Here is a 16788-nt window from a genome sequence, read left to right on the forward strand (position 1 = left end):
TATGTTAATGCAGGAATACATTAGATACATCCTCTCTAACAGAGTGAGTCTAGAATACAGTTAGACAGAGCTATTTAAACAGTCCCACTTTCAATCCAATCAGATACCATTGTCCAGGTCTGGTTCTGAATGATGTAGATTCTGGCCTCTTCTCTCCCCAGACCAGAGACAGTTTTTGGGCCTGGTTCTGATGTGATTGTGTGTGAAAGGGTTAGTTACTAGCACTTCACCCAGGTTTCAATGTTGGGGGGATGGCCAAGGGGATTGGGTCAAATGTGACCTTTGTAGTTGCTGGCGTGAATCCAGGTAGAACTCTCAGCTACCTTCCTGATGATGTGATCAACAGGACTTGGAATGGTCCCAAACACCTTGGTAAGTTCCAGGCATATCTCTGATGACTATTTTACCAGTGCACTGATAGACTGCAAAGTTCGGGAGAGATGAATACAATAATCATTCACGCTGTGATATGTCGCTGTTGTTTGGTGCACCTGTCCCAATTGACAATGGCCGTCCCATCAGGACTTCATTGGGGGACAGACCTAATTTTACTCCGATGCATCCCCTAATAGCCAGTAAGACCAGTGGCAAGACCTTCACCCATTACATGCCTTTATCTGCAGTCGCTTTTGCCAGTTTCTTATTTTAGGTCCTGTGGGAGCCATTTGATTAAAAAAACTATAAGCGTTGCTCTTTTGTTTTTTTGAGCAATGAGGCGATCACTGCGTATCCCGTGACATAATAAGTAATCTAACAGAGATCTAGCACAAAGATGTTAGATCACAATTTCTGTTGACACAGGAGACGCCAACAGGAATGCTTTTCCACCGCTTGGTACCGCTCCGTATTAATTCCCAAGTTTTGAAAGGAAAAAAAAGTAATTGAAGCGAGGCACAGTTTTTTATTAGTTGATATGGTTTTGAACGAATAGTTTTGGATGCATGCATCGGCTCTGAGTTTGTTTGTTTGTTACTTTAAAACCGCATACACTCACAGAAGGTATGCTCTGCGAGCGTAGCCCGATCGTAGAGTCCCTCCACCAGGAGGCGGTATACAGATCCTTGGTCCCTAACATCATATCAGCTTGGTCTCTGCCTGGAATGGGTTAGGGCCCTGAACATACAGACTTGACGCAGTTTGCCGATGGATGACCTGTGTTCTTGGGCCACTTCAAGAATGGTCGCGGCGAGGGCTGCCCCTCCCATTACAGATGGGTCTGGGAGGCATTCTGCTATGTCCTTAATGTCACTGGGTCTCCATGCATGAAAACGTATGCCAGACTGTCATCCTGGGAGTTCAGGACTTCAATCATGAGGAACAGTCCATCCTCCCGCCCTCGTATAGGGGAGGTGGGGAAAACGCCATTCCCTGGTTCCTTCAGCTGATGGCTATGGGTTCCTTCTTGGTTGTTTCGGCCGCCAGCTGGCTAGCTTGCTACGAGTGGTAACCCCCGCGGGGCTCCCTCCTCTGCTGTGAGGTCAGGATAGAGGTTGACTGATGGAGCGGCCGCCTGGGCATTGTCATACGGTGGAGGTGGACATCTTGGTTGACAATGAGATTAAGAATCCCTACACTCTCTACGCTCTCCGTCCCTAGTGTCATTTTTTTCTATCCTGGCTCTCTCTTTCACACCATTGAAATGCATGCCAACATGTTTTAACTCTTTTCTTTCACTTTTCTGAATTCAACAACCTCTAACTTCTTAAACCGTTTTGACAAAAAATACCCATTTCAGGAAAGCCCAGTTTACGCCAATATTTTAAACCCTCCAGAGCCTTTTCACCATGTTTCTCCAACATTAGCTTTGCAGGACCTGTTATTTATATTTTCCCGATTTATTTCCCATTTAGATCCGTACACACTATGAATTATTATTTTACAATTCTCTTACTACTTTGTGTTCCTAATTTGTCACTTTATCTATTTATCTTTTTCAAGTTACCTACCCAAACAGCATTTTAGCTATTAAAGTATCCAACTTGTTCTACTATTACCATAAACATATTTTTGCCGGACAAGTACCTAAATTATTCCTTACTATTACCACAAGCTTTTTGTAGCTAATATACTGTGATTGTAGTAGTATTTTACCTATAATTACCCACATTGTTCCACTTTTCCGTAACATATGCACTACCAAAACGGATATTGTGTATTGTGATCTCATCTGTCCTGTGTAAAAAGGAAATCTATTCCCAACAAGCGCCCTCTTCTCACCCCAGTAAGCTGGTTGCCTTCACCTGGTGGCAAGGTAGAGCTCTGGGACCTAGTGCTCAGACGTAGGACTAGGTCATATTTTGTAGATTCTTCAGGTTAGGTATCCCGGACAATCCCCCAAAATGGCCAGGGCAATGTCCTTAAGAGATATTGCGTCTAGAACACAGGGGATTTCTAAAGGCAAAAAGCACTAATATAGTTGTAGACAATTAACCCATTTTAGTGCACGCATACATTAGACTCCTCTCTAGCAGAGTGAGGCCAGGATGTGGCAGACAGAGCAATTTAAACAGTTTCGCAGCCTCCCCACATTGCAGATGTCAATAATCAAATCAGTAATGTTTACCCAAGACACAGAGTGCATAAGGGGATGCTCTGTCCCTGGTGGGCGCTTCACCCAAGCCAGAAGGTTAACCTTCAGATGACTCTGAGAAAGGTAGGGTGGCTGACCCAAGCACATGACTCTGAGGAAGGTATGGTGGCTGACCCAAGCACAAAGGTTAACATTTGGACGACACTGAGGAAAGGCAGACATAGAAGGAATAGGAAACAGCCTTAGATGACTAAAAGGAAACAACATATGGATTTCCCATCACAAGCTGCAGCCGTTGTCTCCTGTAAGGTGAGGACTGGGGTCCACTGGACTGGACCTGACAGGAGTTGACACTACGGAATTTTATAAATCAACATGCTTGCAAATTCCTGAGGCAAAGCTTTACCCAAAAAGCCACATGGCCGGACACACACACACAGACACACACGCATGCACGAACGCACACACACACTCGAACAAACACACACAGTGGACGGTGCGGACAGTCGCAAACACAGACACACACACAGACAAACACACACACATACACACAGACAGTCACACGCGCACACACACACACATATATGCTTGCACGCACACACACAAAAACAAACCCAATGAATACATACACAAGCACACACTTCAATAAAAGGGCGATAGATTTGCATGCACCCAAGTAGCGCGCACACACACACACACACACACACACACACACACACACACACACACACACACACACACACACACGCACACACACACACACAAATATTCACGCACTGGCGCACACAGACACAGACACACACACACATACACTAAAACACATACACAAGCCAACACACAGGATGCTTTCCTTAATGAGTAACCAGTAAAAACTGTTTATATAAATTACGTGATTTCTACTGCCTCTAAATTATTTGCCAATTGAATTGGCCTAAACTGCTGCTTCCAAATTTTTCTCAAAGAATAAAAAAATAAAAGAAGGGAAAGTTAATGTTTTATTTAAACTTGTCTATCTACTTCAGTGTTCTACTCCAAAAAGTGATGGGGGTGCATTTTGTACCTTGGTCTTACCTCAGTCAAGGTCTTCTGTATCACACACCAACCCGCATGTCAGTTCATGTGTACAAACTGCTTCTAAAAAGGTGTTCAAGGCAACATGAATTCATTGCAACAACTTATTTCACATCAGTACTACCACTTTAAGAACGGACGCAAAATTCTTCCATTCTTATTCTGATTCCATCCAATCGTCCCCCTTTTGAACTAGAAGTGAGGGAACCAACGCTCCTTATTTCCTCACTTCCTCCTCGTGAGAAGGAAGGGAGGGCCCAAGGCTTCTCATCAGAAGGAAATGAGGAGCGTTGGGCCCTCACTTCCTCCTCATGAGAAGGAAGTGAGGGCCCAACGCTCCTCGTGAGGAGGAAGTGTTGTGTGCTCAAGACTGAAGGGCAGCATGACACCCTGACTTTGTGGGCTTCCTACTGAGATCGGAGATCTAGGGGAATCGAACCTGCGGTCCGCGTACCACACATTAAAGCAAGTGGTATCCGGGATGGGATTCTTGACCCCAGCCAAACGACTTCATCAGATAAAAACACACTATCTAATGATTTTGAGACAATAGAATGGAAGTAGGCTGTATCTTAAACCATACAGAACAGAACACAGATTAGTATGGAGAGGGTATTTTAAGATCCTTTTTAATTGTAGGCACCAGAAAGACCATCATTTAATAGAACTAACCATCTTCAGTTGACAAGCCATGGGACAAATGTACACAAGAATGAACACACAAACACTCACAGAACAGGAGGAGGGGCGATGCAGGACCCAATGATGCTGACTTTGAAGCTGGTTCGAACATCTAATAGTGCTCATTGATCATTGTTCAGGCAAACCATCCCCTTGGGGAGATATTGTATTCATCAGCTGTTGCTCTTCCTGGGCATGTGCTGCTGTCTGAGGGCTCTAACACAACAAACATTTACATCTCCAAACAAAACAACGTCATCACATTTTTCTTATGATTTGGAATAAAAACAGTGCAGATTTCGAAACAATAATTTTTTTAATTTTGTTTTATCCAATCGAGATCACACCTGACCCACGAGAATAACGCTCTGATTGGCTCGGTTCTGTCAGAGAACGCAACGTAAGACCGACTGTTCGATGCTAGTGGTTCATTAGGACTCCTGGCTGATCACCGATTGGCTGGTTTCATCTGTCACTCATTTCCTAACGACTGAAGAACAGGGGAACATTGTAAACGTACAAAGTCAAATAAAGACAATCATGAATCATCATGGTTTGGTTCTGTCTGTACGGCTGAGGTTTGATCAGAACCATCAGATCTTTGGAGGCCTCTCCACCATCCTCTCGTCTGAGGGTGGGGTGGGAGGATTAGGGAGGTGTGGAATTCCTTCCCAGGAGACTTACAGTAGCATGGGGGGCAGGGCTCCCACCCTGGGAAAGAACCCAATGCCTAATCAGCCATGTCGTGGAACGTGAACCTTTTGGTTCAGTCGTGTATTTCACCTTTAGAGGCGAGCTCCCTGAAGAGCCAGGGGCCAGCTCTCTGAAGAACCAGACTTAGTGAACCCTGACCTCAACATCCGCACTCAACTGGGAAAATGTAATCATAGATTAGAATGAAACGGTTACATAATGTGCTTTAATTTAATAGAATGGTGTTGGGGGAGGGATAAATATATATATATATATTTGTGTAACTTCTAAGGCTCCCATGTGTTGCTTACCAAACTCAACCTCCATTTGGTGTTCTTTGTTCTTCATATCATTATTTTCTCTTCTTAGAAACTTTAATCTAACCAGGCAACCATTCTCTCACATGAGAACGCAGAAGTAAGTCCAAACATTCAGACGCATCATCCATCATTACATGCATTTATTTGAGGAAAAAATTGCCTTTACATTTCTTTGTGATTACCAGCACATTTTGATTAAGTTAACAAATTATTAAAAATATTTTAAAATTAAAGCATTACAAACAGACTGGGCAGCACAGCACGTTGTCCCAGACTCACACCCGGAGACACGGGGGGGGGGCTGGGGGGTTCAAACAAAGGGAATAAGGGACTGATTGGAGCTCTAACGCCGTGGTTTGTGAGACGGGAGCAGTATAGCCTGAGCTTCCCCACAAAGGCTGCCTCACACACACGACTTGACCTTTAACAAGTCACACAGATTCTCCTCTGAAGTGATGACTGTCTACAGTAGACCAGCAGACCCCTCCTCCAACGGTCCATCTCTGACCCGTTTGAACTGAGCGCTGGTCGGGTGGGAGCGGGGTGAGAGCGGGGTGGGTCTGAGCGGGGGTCGGGTGGGAGCCGTGGTGAGAGCGGGGTGGGTGTGAGCGGGGTGTGAGCAGTGGTCGGGTGGGAGCCGTGGTGAGAGCGGGGTGGGTGTGAGCGGGGTGTGAGCGGTGGTCGGGTGGGAGCCGTGGTGAGTGCGGGGGTGGGTGTGAGCGGGGGTGTGAGCAGTGGTCGGGTGGGAGCGGGGGTGTGAGCGGGGTTTGAGCGGTGGTCGGGTGTGAGCGGGGGTGTGAGCGGGGTGTGAGCGGTGGTCGGGTGTGAGCTGTGGTCGGGTGTGAGCATTGGTCGGGTGTGAGCATTCGTCGGGTGTGAGCGGGGTGTGAGCATTGGTCGGGTGTGAGCGGGGTGTGAGCTGTGGTCGGGTGTGAGCATTGGTCGGGTGTGAGCGGGGTGTGAGCGGGGTGTGAGCTGTGGTCGGGTGTGAGCATTGGTCGGGTGTGAGCGGGGTGTGAGCGGGGTGTGAGCATTCATCGGGTGTGAGCGGGGTGTGAGCATTCGTCGGGTGTGAGCGGTGTGAGCGGGATGTGAGCATTGGTCTGGTGTGAGCGGGGTGTGAGCGGGATGTGAGCGGGGTGTGAGCATTCGTCGGGTGTGAGCGGGGTGTGAGCATTGGTCTGGTGTGAGCGGGGTGTGAGCAGTGGTTGGGTGTGAGCGGGATGTGAGCAGTGGTTGGGTGTGAGCGGGATGTGAGCATTGGTCGGGTGTGAGCGGGTTGTGAGCGGGATGTGAGCGGGATGTGAGCGGTGGTCGGTGTGAGCATTGGTCGGGTGTGAGCCTGCAAGTGCTGCCCCTCCTGAAAACAACGCTCTTCGTGCTTGTTGTCTTAACAGTTCAATCATTCCAACATTGACGTAAACCCTTCACCCGAAGATATCTTTATTACCAAGACCCTTTCCCCAATCAAGAGAAACAACCACCTAATCCAACAGGACATTTACACCAACGGGGCAAGTCGCTTAAAGCAAAAACCCTTAATAAAGAAATAACATTAAACACAAAAGGGAAGGGAGGGGAATAATCCACACAGAGACGCTCATAGATCTATAAAATAAATACAAAAACAATCGATTTCTCAAAGCAGCAAAACAAAAGCCAGGATAAAATTCAAACTAAGAATGAAGTGAAGGCAACATGAATCACGGGGGGGGGGCGGTACTAGTGGAAGACGGAATAAAGAAGACCAGGAAGGAAGGAACAGGGGACCATCTACTCGTATCAAGACGCCTTATGTGTCCCCCGCAGCTGTGAGCCGGTGGGGGGGGGGGGGGGTCGAGACCACGTTAAGGTGTCTGCGATTGGATTTGGTCGGCAGATTTGAAGGCCGTACAGTTTGACTTCCATTAACAGCACGACTCATCAGAATGAGGACAGTAGTGTAGGGGGGGCCGGGGCAGGGACACAGCAACACAAGAGGGACACTTTCAACAACTTTCTCAACTCATTTCCCCTGGGGGACCAAACAGATCTGTGAGCTTGGAGACCCCCAGGCTGAGGAACCCAGCGAGGAAGACGCCTGGCTCCTGGGAGCGCCTGACAGGGTGGGGTACACACCATACCACACCTGTTGCCTGGGGGGGGGGCTGTATTCTGTAGTCTTTGGTTAGTGTCATCAGCCCCCTCTTGTGGTGTGGGGGTCTGGGGCGTCGATGGAGCAGAGCGCCCGACGGTAGCACCTCCTCCTGGGGCTCAGTGGGGGGTGTAGTGTGGGGCAGGTGGAGCTCTGATGCCTGGTGCCAAAGCGTGGTGATGGTGGAGTTGTTTTCAAAAGTCTTTCTGTCTGAGATGCTCTATCTTTTTGGTCTATTTAACATGTTGGTATATCTTTATGTACGGTGTTCCAGCCGGCAGAGGGTCTGGCGGAGAGAGGCGACCATCTGAGGAGGCAGACCGGGGGTCCCACGACGCAGCCTGAGGACCAGAGAGAGACACAGGGAGGGGGGGTTAACCCCCATCTAGAATACATCCGATACATCTGTTAACCATACATCGCTAACCCTAACCCCCATCTAGAATAGATCTGATACATCTGATAACATCGCTGTCGCTACAGTAAGGATGTTCATGGAACCAAGTGCCAAGCACTAACCAACACCAGGTTAACCCATTCCCCGTAGACAACAGAGGCAGCTATGATAAGACGCTACACCATGCTAGGTGCTATCTTAATGTCAGAGCGCCCGGAGCTCGGTTGTACCAGGGTTAGGGTTAGGGTGACCTGGGTTAGGGTGACCTGGGTTAGGGTGACCTGGGTTAGGGTGACCTGGTCAGGGTGACCTGGGTTAGGGTGACCTGGTTAGGGTGACCTGGTTAGGGTGACCTGGTTAGGGTGACCTGGTTAGGGGTAGGATTACCTGGGTTAGGGTTACCTGGTTAGGGTGACCTGGTTAGGGTGACCTGGTTAGGGGTAGGGTTACCTGGGTTTGGGGTGACCTGGTTAGGGTGACCTGGTTAGGGTGACATGGTTAGGGTGACATGGTTAGGGTGACCTGGTTAGGGTTAGGGTTACCTGGGGTCTTCAGGGCGCGTCTCTCCGCTCCGTCTCCAGGCTGGCGTCCAGCAGCAGCGTCTCCACGTCCGGCCCGCAGCTCAGCTCTGCTGTCAACAACACAACACAACATCACAACACAGCATCACAACACAACACAACACAACACAACACCCCTTTACAGTCTGTCCTCACCGCCAACATCACAACACAGCATCACAACAACACAACACAACATCAGTTCACTGTCCTCACCCACACTGTCAACATCACAACAACACAACATCCCTTTACTGTCTGTCCTCACTGCCAACATCACAACATCACAACACAGCATCACAACAACACAACACATCACAACACAACACAACAACCCTTCACTGTCTGTCCTCACCCTCACTGTCAACATCACAACAACACAACATCCCTTTACTGTCTGTCCTCACTGCCAACATCAGAACAACACAACACAGCATCACAACAACACAACACATCACAACACAACACAACAACCCTTCACTGTCTGTCCTCACCCTCACTGTCAACATCACAACAACACAACATCCCTTTACTGTCTGTCCTCACTGCCAACATCACAACAACACAACACAGCATCACAACAACACAACACATCACAACACCCCTTAACTGTCTGTGCACCCTCACTGCCAACAACACAACACAACATCCATTTAGAGTCTGTCCTCAGACTCAAGGGCCCCTATCTTGCATCTGGCACAATTGACTTAATCACTGGCGCATGTGTCGTTGCTAGTTTGCAACTGGCACAGAGCGTTCTTTTCCCTCCTGCACCACGTCGGTAAATTAGGGAATGATCTTGCGCCCCAAGGGGCGGCTCGGCGAAAGGAGGAGGCGTGTTCTGGCACAAACGTTCCCTGGTGCTATCTTGCCGTTTCAGAAACCACCTGCGCCACAAACAAGGAAATACCTAGTTTAAAGTCAGCGGCGCGTTGTTCAGATGCTATTTTAAGGGCGCATGCATATATTTTTGCTTGTGCACCTCGCGCATACACTTTGCTTCTCTCATCTACCTAGCCACACATTCTTGGTAAATTATTTGAGAAAGAACAGCTGATACCACGGTAATAAGTTGTACTTTTAAATCAATGCATCTGCAAACACCATACAACAAACACATATTTTCTTGACACAGACATCGTGTACATGCCCATAACTTTTAGGATTGATGAGTATTGGATTGTGAGAAAACATTGTTTTACCGCGAGTGAGTGTTAAGAAGAATGAATGAATGCTGGAGCGCGTGTGTGTATGTGTAACACACACACGCGAGTAGGCGTGCGCGTGGGCGTCCATCTGTTTGAACACATGCAAACTAAACACGTAACGCATAATAGTCCATGGCAATGTATATTAACGGGGGGACACATGCATATTAGGAACACAAGTCGATAACGATAATGCATACAATACTGATAAACGATGTTTATAATGTATTGTGTATATCATTAAATAGAACTACAGTTACCGCATATCATATGTTAGATCATATACGAACATACATCATATGCCGAAATTTATTTAAGGACTCAGTATTTCTGAAGTTGTGGAAGAAAACCTTATTCCCTGTGTGAATTAGGCCATATTATTTGGCCTAAAACTGAGCCATTTGAATTTTGTAATTCATGTGCATCTGTCTCATCGGAGACTGCAGACGCACTGCAAAATTTCAACTCGTCAGATTCAAATGCGCTCATGGCTCTTAAAGGGGATGGGAGCTGGCACTCTCATTGGATTATTGCACGTTACGCCCAAACCACACCTACGGGTAATGAGGCTACTTCAGACCAACTCTTATTAGATATGCGCCGGGCGCAAGTCATTATTCGCGCCGGTAAACTAGCGACATCGCCATAGATCCGCCCACAAAGCTACTTGCGCTTGGTGCTTCTCACTTGCGTTTCAGAATGTTAAAATAGGGCCCAAGGCCTTAAAGCACCACTAATGCCACATTTATATTGCTAAATAGGCAGCGTCAGGACCCTCAAAACGAAGACCTGGGAAACAAAGAATAAGGGAGTCTCTCTGCGGGAGTCCCTCGAGGAAGACCAAGGAAGCCACCCCTATTGTAGCTGTTTGTCGTATTTCAATCATCGTCAGGATACCCATCCGGAGTACACGCCACCCGAGATCCCCATCTCGGCGCAACCCATCTGTGGCACCCACCGCCCTCGACCTACACTGACCTCAAAGTGATGGGACGACTCTGGAACTGCCAATCAGCAGTCAAAAGGCAGACTCCATCTCGGCCTATGGCCTCCCTCATGACTCCACTTCCTAGGCCATACAGATTTGGACTTAGACTTGGATCACTCCAGAGAACTCTGCCACTCTTGCTGCCCTCTCCACCGCCTGCTCGTTCTCACACCTCCTAAGACCATCGGGGCGAGGAGGGGGGACTGGACTCCTCATCTCTCACTTTCCGTCCTTCGGAGAAGACATAAAACCAAGGTCCTGACTCACTGAGGTCATAAAAGATTGCAGGGCACCTATCGCAAAGAGAAGGGGTTTCCCCGGTGTCCTGGCTCAATCAGGCTCATTCAATCTGGACCCCTAATCATCCTCCTGTAAAATTGGCCGACTCATTAGTTCCCTCACTCTCCACCTCAAGCTTGAGCGTTCTGGCGCTGATTGGCTGCCGTGCATCACCCCAGTGGGTGCTGCACACTGGTGGTGGTCAGTGAGGTTCCCCCCTTCACTGTGAAGCATCTTTGAGTGTCTAGAAAAGCGCTATATAAATTCAATCCATTATTATTATTATTTCGTGAGTGGTCCTAAGTGGTCCTTCCACTGGAACACTTGACCAGATCTGCATTTGACCTCCATTCTGTTATTGTCACCCTTCCCATAAAGCTCTACATTGTGGTGATCTACCATCCTCCAGGTCCCTTCCACGACTTATACGATGAGATGGATGCTCGTTCTCCTTGGCGACTTCAACATTTTGCCTGAGAAGTTGCACTTCAATAAACAACCTTTTTCGCCACCTTTGACATAACACTCTCCCCTTCTCCTCCCACACACAGGGCCGGGAACCAACTTGACCTGATATTCACAAGGTCCTGCGGTACCTCACTCTCTCTGTCACCCCGCTCCCTGTGTCTGACCATCACTTTGTTGCTTTTTCTCTCCCCTTGAAGTCCTTCCCCTCCAAGCTCTGTATTCCTCACATTGTCACCACCCGCCGTAACCTGAAATCCCTCCCTCTACGTTTGCCCCAACTCTCCTGTCTTCACTACCTTCTGTCGAACGATTCTCTCAGGTCTCCACGAGAAAATCTCCAACACTATTCTATCCTCCCTCTCCTGTCTCCTCCTCCTTGGACTCCCTCTCTGTCCCTTCCACTCCAGACCTGCGCAATCCTTGAACATTTTCCATGTTCTCTTCCCTCCTCCAGAGGGAGGAGGGTATATGCCAAAGCCAGAGCCTCGTCCCTCTCATCTGTCCTCATTCTCCTCAACCTGTCAGCGGCATTTGCCATCGTGAACCACCAGATCCTCCTGCCATTCTCGCCGTACTTGGCATTGCTGAATCTGCCCTATCCTGGTTCACATCCTACCTGAAGAATCGCATCAGGTAACATGGAATGGCTCCTTGTCATAACCCTGCACTCTTGACACTGGTGTCCCTCAAGGCTCTGTACTGGGACCCCCTCTGTTCTCCCTCTATACCATCACATCACAGTTTTTCCTATCACTGCTACGCTGACGACACTCAGCTATTCCTATTTCCCTTACTCTGACCCTGATTGCAACACGGAAAGCGGAATGTCTGGCAGACATCAGCACTTGGATGACTGTCAATCACCTGAGGCTTAACCTCAACAAGTCTGAGCTACTCCTAATGCCAGGGAAAGATTGCCCACACATGGACTTACTGTCACTGTCGAGAACATTACTGCATCTCCTTCTCTAACTGCCAGAAACCTCGGTGTGGTACTGGACATTCAGTTATGCTGCACCGCAAACATCACCGCAGTGGCCCGATCCTGCAGATTTGCCCTTTACAACATCCGCAGGATCCGGCCCTTCCTCACGAGGAAAGCAGCTCAGCTCCTGGTCGAAGCGCTCATCATCTCCTGCCGCGACTACTGCAACTCGCTCCTGGCTGAACACCCTGCCTCCAAGATTAAACCTTTGCAGCGTATCCAGAACGCTGCAGCGCGCCTCGTGTTCAACCTACCCAAGTCCTCCCATTTGACCCCCCCCTCTTCCAGGAACTTCACTGGCTTCCTGTAGTAACTCGCAGATTCAAGATGATGGTACTGGCATACAAGGTGGTCAATGGAACTGGCCCTGCCTACCTCCAAGCGTTGGTCAAACCACATCGCAGCTCGGGCGCTCCACTCAAGCTACCTCAGTCGGCTACCGCCATTGCTAACAGCAAGCAAAGGTCGATCATCAAAGTCCCAACTCTTCTCTGTTTTGGCACCGCTGTGGTGGAACGAGATCCCTGCCGATGTCAGGACCGCAGAGTCGCTCACCAGCTTCCGCAAAAGACTCAAAACTCACCTGTTCAGAGTTCACCTAGACCTATGCGATATTTATTCATAGTACTTAATTGTGTAGCATCTAAGTCACCTGGTGTCGACTAAGATTGAACAAACAAACATCGGTTGAGACTAACGTCGGTTCAGACTAACGCCGGTTCAGACTAACGCCGGTTCAGACTAACGCCGGTTCAGATTAACGCCGGTTCAGACTAACGCCGGTTCAGACTTGTGTCTCTGGTCCCTTTGGTTCAATAGTCTTAGAGAACGTTTGACCTAAAGCCGTGTGTAGTGGTGGAGGAGCTCCATCAGAACGTGAACCTTGGGCCTCACCGTGTTCCAGCAGACTGCCGGCTGCCTTGGGGCCCTCAGCCTCCAGCAGACAGGTCTCTGCCTTGGGGCCCTCAGCCTCCAGCAGAGAGCCGGTTGCCTTGGGGCCCTCAGCCTCCAGCAGAGAGCCGGTTGCCTTGGGGCCCTCAGCCTCCAGCAGACAGGTCTCTGCCTTGGGGCCCTCAGCCTCCAGCAGAGAGCCGGTTGCCTTGGGGCCCTCAGCCTCCCGCAGAGAGCCGGCTGCCTTGGGGCCCTCAGCCTCCAGCAGACAGGTCTCTGCCTTGGGGCCCTCAGCTTCCAGCAGACAGGTTTCTGCCTTGGGGCCCTCAGCCTCCAGCAGAGAGCCGGTTGCCTTGGGGCCCTCAGCCCCCAGCAGAGAGCCGGTTGCCTTGGGGCCCTCAGCCTCCAGCAGAGAGCCGGTTGCCTTGGGGCCCTCAGCCTCCAGCAGAGAGCCGGCTGCCTTGGGGCCCTCAGCCTCCAGCAGGGCGAACTCCGCCCTGAGCCCGTTGGGGAGGGCTGCTGGCCCCGCCCCCTGCCCCCCCTGGTCGGCAACCCTCCCCTGGGGGGTGAGGTCCAGGAGTGGGCTCAGAGGATGGTCCTCCCAGGAGGGCGGGGGCAGGCTTTCCCCTGTTGGGGGGCTGGGCGACTGCGCCTCCTTCAGAGTCTCAGGCACTTCCTGCATGCCTGCCTGGGGGGTCCCCACGCCCCCTACTGCCTGATGCTGCTCGGCGGCGGCCATTTTATCCTCTGGATCCTCCCCCTGTACCTCCTCTCCCTCCTTGCTGCTCTCCCACGCTGCTGCTGGGGCCGCTGGCTCTCGGGGGCCGGACCACGTGGTCTGGGGGGGGGTCTGGGGTCCACTTGGGGTCTGGGGTACACTTGGGGTCTGGGGTCCACTGGGGGTCAGGGGTCCACTGGGGGTCAGGGGTCCACTGGGGGTCAGGGGTACACTGGGGGTCAGGGGGGTCTGGGGTCCACTGGGGGTGTGGGGTCCACTGGGGGTGTGGGGTCCACTGGGGGTGTGGGGTTCGCTGGGGGTGTGGGGTTCGCTGGGGGTCTGGGGTTCGCTGGGGGTCTGGGGTTCGCTGGGGGTCTGGGGTTCGCTGGGGGTCTGGGGTCCGCTGGGGGTCTGGGGTCCGCTGGGGGTCTGGGGTCCACTGGGGGTCAGGGGTTCACTGGGGGTCAGGGGTCCACTGGGGGTCAGGGGTCCACTGGGGGTCAGGGGGGTCTGGGGTCTACTGGGGGTCAGGGGGGACTGGGGTCCACTGGGGGTCTGGAGTCCGCTGGTGGTCTGGAGTCCGCTGGGGGTCTGGGGTCCGCTGGGGGTCAGGGGTCCGCTGGGGGTCTGGGGTCCGCTGGGGGTCTGGGGTCCGCTGGGGGTCTGGGGTCCGCTGGGGGTCTGGGGTCCGCTGGGGGTCTGGGGTCCACTGGGGGTCTGGGGGGGCACCCCTGGGTCTGCCTGAGTGCTGGGGAAGCAGGAAGTCTGGTTGGCTGGGGGGCCCTCAGGGTCTACAGTGCGGGCCCCCGCAGACAGGTCCGGGGTGAGCTGCTGGTTCCGTTCCTCCGCAGGGACCCGGGGATCTGGTGCCCCCTCAGGCCCCTCGGGGAGCATCAGTGGGGGGGTTGGGGGGGCCACAGGGTCCGCTGCAGCCACGGCAACGGGCAGGTTCTGGTCCGTGAGGTCCGTGGATTGTGATTCGCTGCGGGGGTCGTCTGTGTGGGGGCCGGACTCAGCAGACGGCGGGGCGGTGAACCCGGACCGGCTGCCGCTGTTCTGGTGGCCCCCCGTGGCCTGCTGCTGGTCGGGGGGGCTCTCCACCCGGGTCACCATGAAGACCTTGTGGCCCCTCCCGGGGCTGGAGACCGCGATGAGGCGGCCGGGGGAGGGGGGCGGCCCGCGGTGCAGGGGGGACTCCGTCACCGTGATGGCCGACAGGACGCTCCTCCCGGCGATGGGGACGGCCGGCGAGGGCGGCGGGACGCGGGAGGCGCCGCGGGGGGGCGCGGCCTGGGGCCGGGGGCCGGTCTCGGTGAAGCCGGAGGAGGTTTCGGCCTGGACCTCCTCCTCCTCCTCCTCCTCTTCTGTGTCCGAGTCCGACTCCTCGCAGAGGGGCGGGGCTTCCGTCTCGAGGCAGGTCTCTGCCGGGCCGACGTTCGACTCGGATTGGCCAGCGCTCGACTCTGACAGGAGGCTGCTCTTCTCTGATTGGCCGTCTCCGACCTCGCCGTCCCCCTGGTTCTGGAGCCCCGCCTTCTGGAGGGCGGGGTCCGAGGGCTCCTCCTCTGTGGGGGGGCCGTCCTCTGTGGCGATCTCCGCCATGGAGGCGGACTGCCTCATCTTCTGGTCCGTCTCCTCCTTCTCCTTGGCCAGGATGAAGTTCCTCTTGCAGCCGTTCTGGATCTCGGCCAGCAGGCCGCGCTGCGTCTCGATGAAGCTCTTCACCTGGAGGGAGAGCAGGTCCACAGCTGTTGGCCCGGGGTCAGACCACCGTCCCCCCCCCCCCCCCCCGCGGGGTCAGACCACCGTCCCCCCCCCCCCCCCCCCCGCGGGGTCAGACCACCGACCCCCCCCCCCCCCTGGGGTCAGACCACCGACCCCCCCCCCTGGGGTCAGACCACCGACCACCCCCCCGGGGTCAGACAACCGACCACCCCCCCCGGGGTCAGTCCACCGGGGGGGGTTAGGGTTAGGGCTGAGCCTTACCGTCTCCTTCTTGGGTTAGGGTTAGGGCTGAGCCTTACCGTCTCCTTCTTGGGTTAGGGCTGAGCCTTACCGTCTCCTTCTTGGGTTAGGGTTGAGCCTTACCGTCTCCTTCTTGGGTTAGGGTTAGGGTTAGGGCTGAGCCTTACCGTCTCCTTCTTGGGTTAGGGTTAGGGTTGAGCCTTACCGTCTCCTTCTTGGGTTAGGGCTGAGCCTTACCGTCTCCTTCTTGGGTTAGGATTGAGCCTTACCGTCTTCTTCTTGGGTTAGGGTTAGGGTTAGGGCTGAGCCTTACCGTCTCCTTCTTGGGTTAGGGTTAGGGCTGAGCCTTACCGTCTCCTTCTTGGGTTAGGGTTAGGGCTGAGCCGTACCGTCTCCTTCTTGGGTTAGGGTTGAGCCTTACCGTCTTCTTCTTGGGTTAGGGTTAGGGCTGAGCCTTACCGTCTCCTTCTTGGGTTAGGGTTAGGGCTGAGCCTTACCGTCTCCTTCTTGGGTTAGGGTTAGGGCTGAGCCTTACCGTCTCCTTCTTGGGTTAGGGTTAGGGTTAGGGCTGAGCCTTACCGTCTCCTTCTTGGGCTCGCGGTCCAGGTCTAGCCTCAGCAGGGACGTGTTGACCTTCAGGGCGAGGGACAGAGCCATTAGGCCGCCCGTCTTCACTTCGTTCTCCCGCAGGTCCAGACGCAGCAGCCGGGAGCTCTCAGCGATGAACTCAGCCACCGCCACCGCGCCTGGGGGAGGGGGAGAGGGAGGGAGGGAGGAGTGAGTTAGGGAGAGGGAAAGTGAGAGAGAGTGGGAGCATGTGGGCATGCACGAGAAAGTGTGTGTGTGTACGTTTGTGAGCGTGTGACAATAGTGTAGCATCACTACTACCAATGTTCACAG

At 52.6% G+C, this 16788-nt stretch overlaps 2 protein-coding genes across 4 annotated transcripts in view; both read right to left on the reverse strand.

Annotated features, from left to right (window-relative positions):
* Positions 1-5417: 5417 nt before the first annotated feature.
* LOC115560977 (36.4 kDa proline-rich protein) lies at positions 5418-6653 on the reverse strand. 3 transcript variants are annotated; one of them, XM_030380703.1, is made up of 2 exons: positions 6521-6653; positions 5418-6414 (listed from the first exon to the last, which is right to left on the reverse strand). In XM_030380703.1, exons 1-2 carry the CDS (start codon positions 6620-6622, stop codon positions 5719-5721), a joined length of 798 nt encoding a protein of 265 aa, XP_030236563.1. In that variant the 5' UTR covers positions 6623-6653; the 3' UTR covers positions 5418-5718. The 3 variants fall into 3 exon arrangements, with proteins under 3 accessions (XP_030236563.1, XP_030236565.1, XP_030236564.1); XM_030380705.1 differs by having other exon boundaries at positions 5418-6396; positions 6475-6532; XM_030380704.1 differs by lacking the exon at positions 6521-6653 and adding an exon at positions 6426-6504 and having other exon boundaries at positions 5418-6338.
* A 57-nt stretch (positions 6654-6710) lies between these two features.
* The window catches only part of ppp1r37 (protein phosphatase 1, regulatory subunit 37), a 46903-nt gene continuing 36825 nt past the window's right edge, over positions 6711-16788 (reverse strand). The window contains exons 11-16 of the mRNA XM_030380789.1: positions 16468-16634; positions 14445-15648; positions 14220-14272; positions 13209-14172; positions 8369-8457; positions 6711-7770 (exon numbers count right to left, since the gene is read on the reverse strand). Of these exons, the coding sequence (XP_030236649.1) occupies positions 8378-8457; positions 13209-14172; positions 14220-14272; positions 14445-15648; positions 16468-16634 (2468 nt within the window). The 3' untranslated portion in view covers positions 6711-7770; positions 8369-8377. The remainder of the gene's footprint in view (positions 7771-8368; positions 8458-13208; positions 14173-14219; positions 14273-14444; positions 15649-16467; positions 16635-16788) is intronic.

Source organism: Gadus morhua, chromosome 16 (genome assembly GCF_902167405.1).
Source record: "Gadus morhua chromosome 16, gadMor3.0, whole genome shotgun sequence".
NCBI classification, from domain to species: domain Eukaryota; kingdom Metazoa; phylum Chordata; class Actinopteri; order Gadiformes; family Gadidae; genus Gadus; species Gadus morhua.

What these genes read in the sequence shown, in the direction of transcription:
- LOC115560977 (XM_030380703.1), bottom strand. Translation starts at nt 6,622, where the DNA reads ATGCTCACACCGACCACCGCTCACATCCCGCTCACATCCCGCTCACAA. An exon ending in CACACCCAACCACTGCTCAC is followed by an intron (nt 6,415 to 6,520) that starts ATCCCGCTCACA and finishes CATCCCGCTCAC; the next exon opens with ACCCCGCTCACACCAGACCA.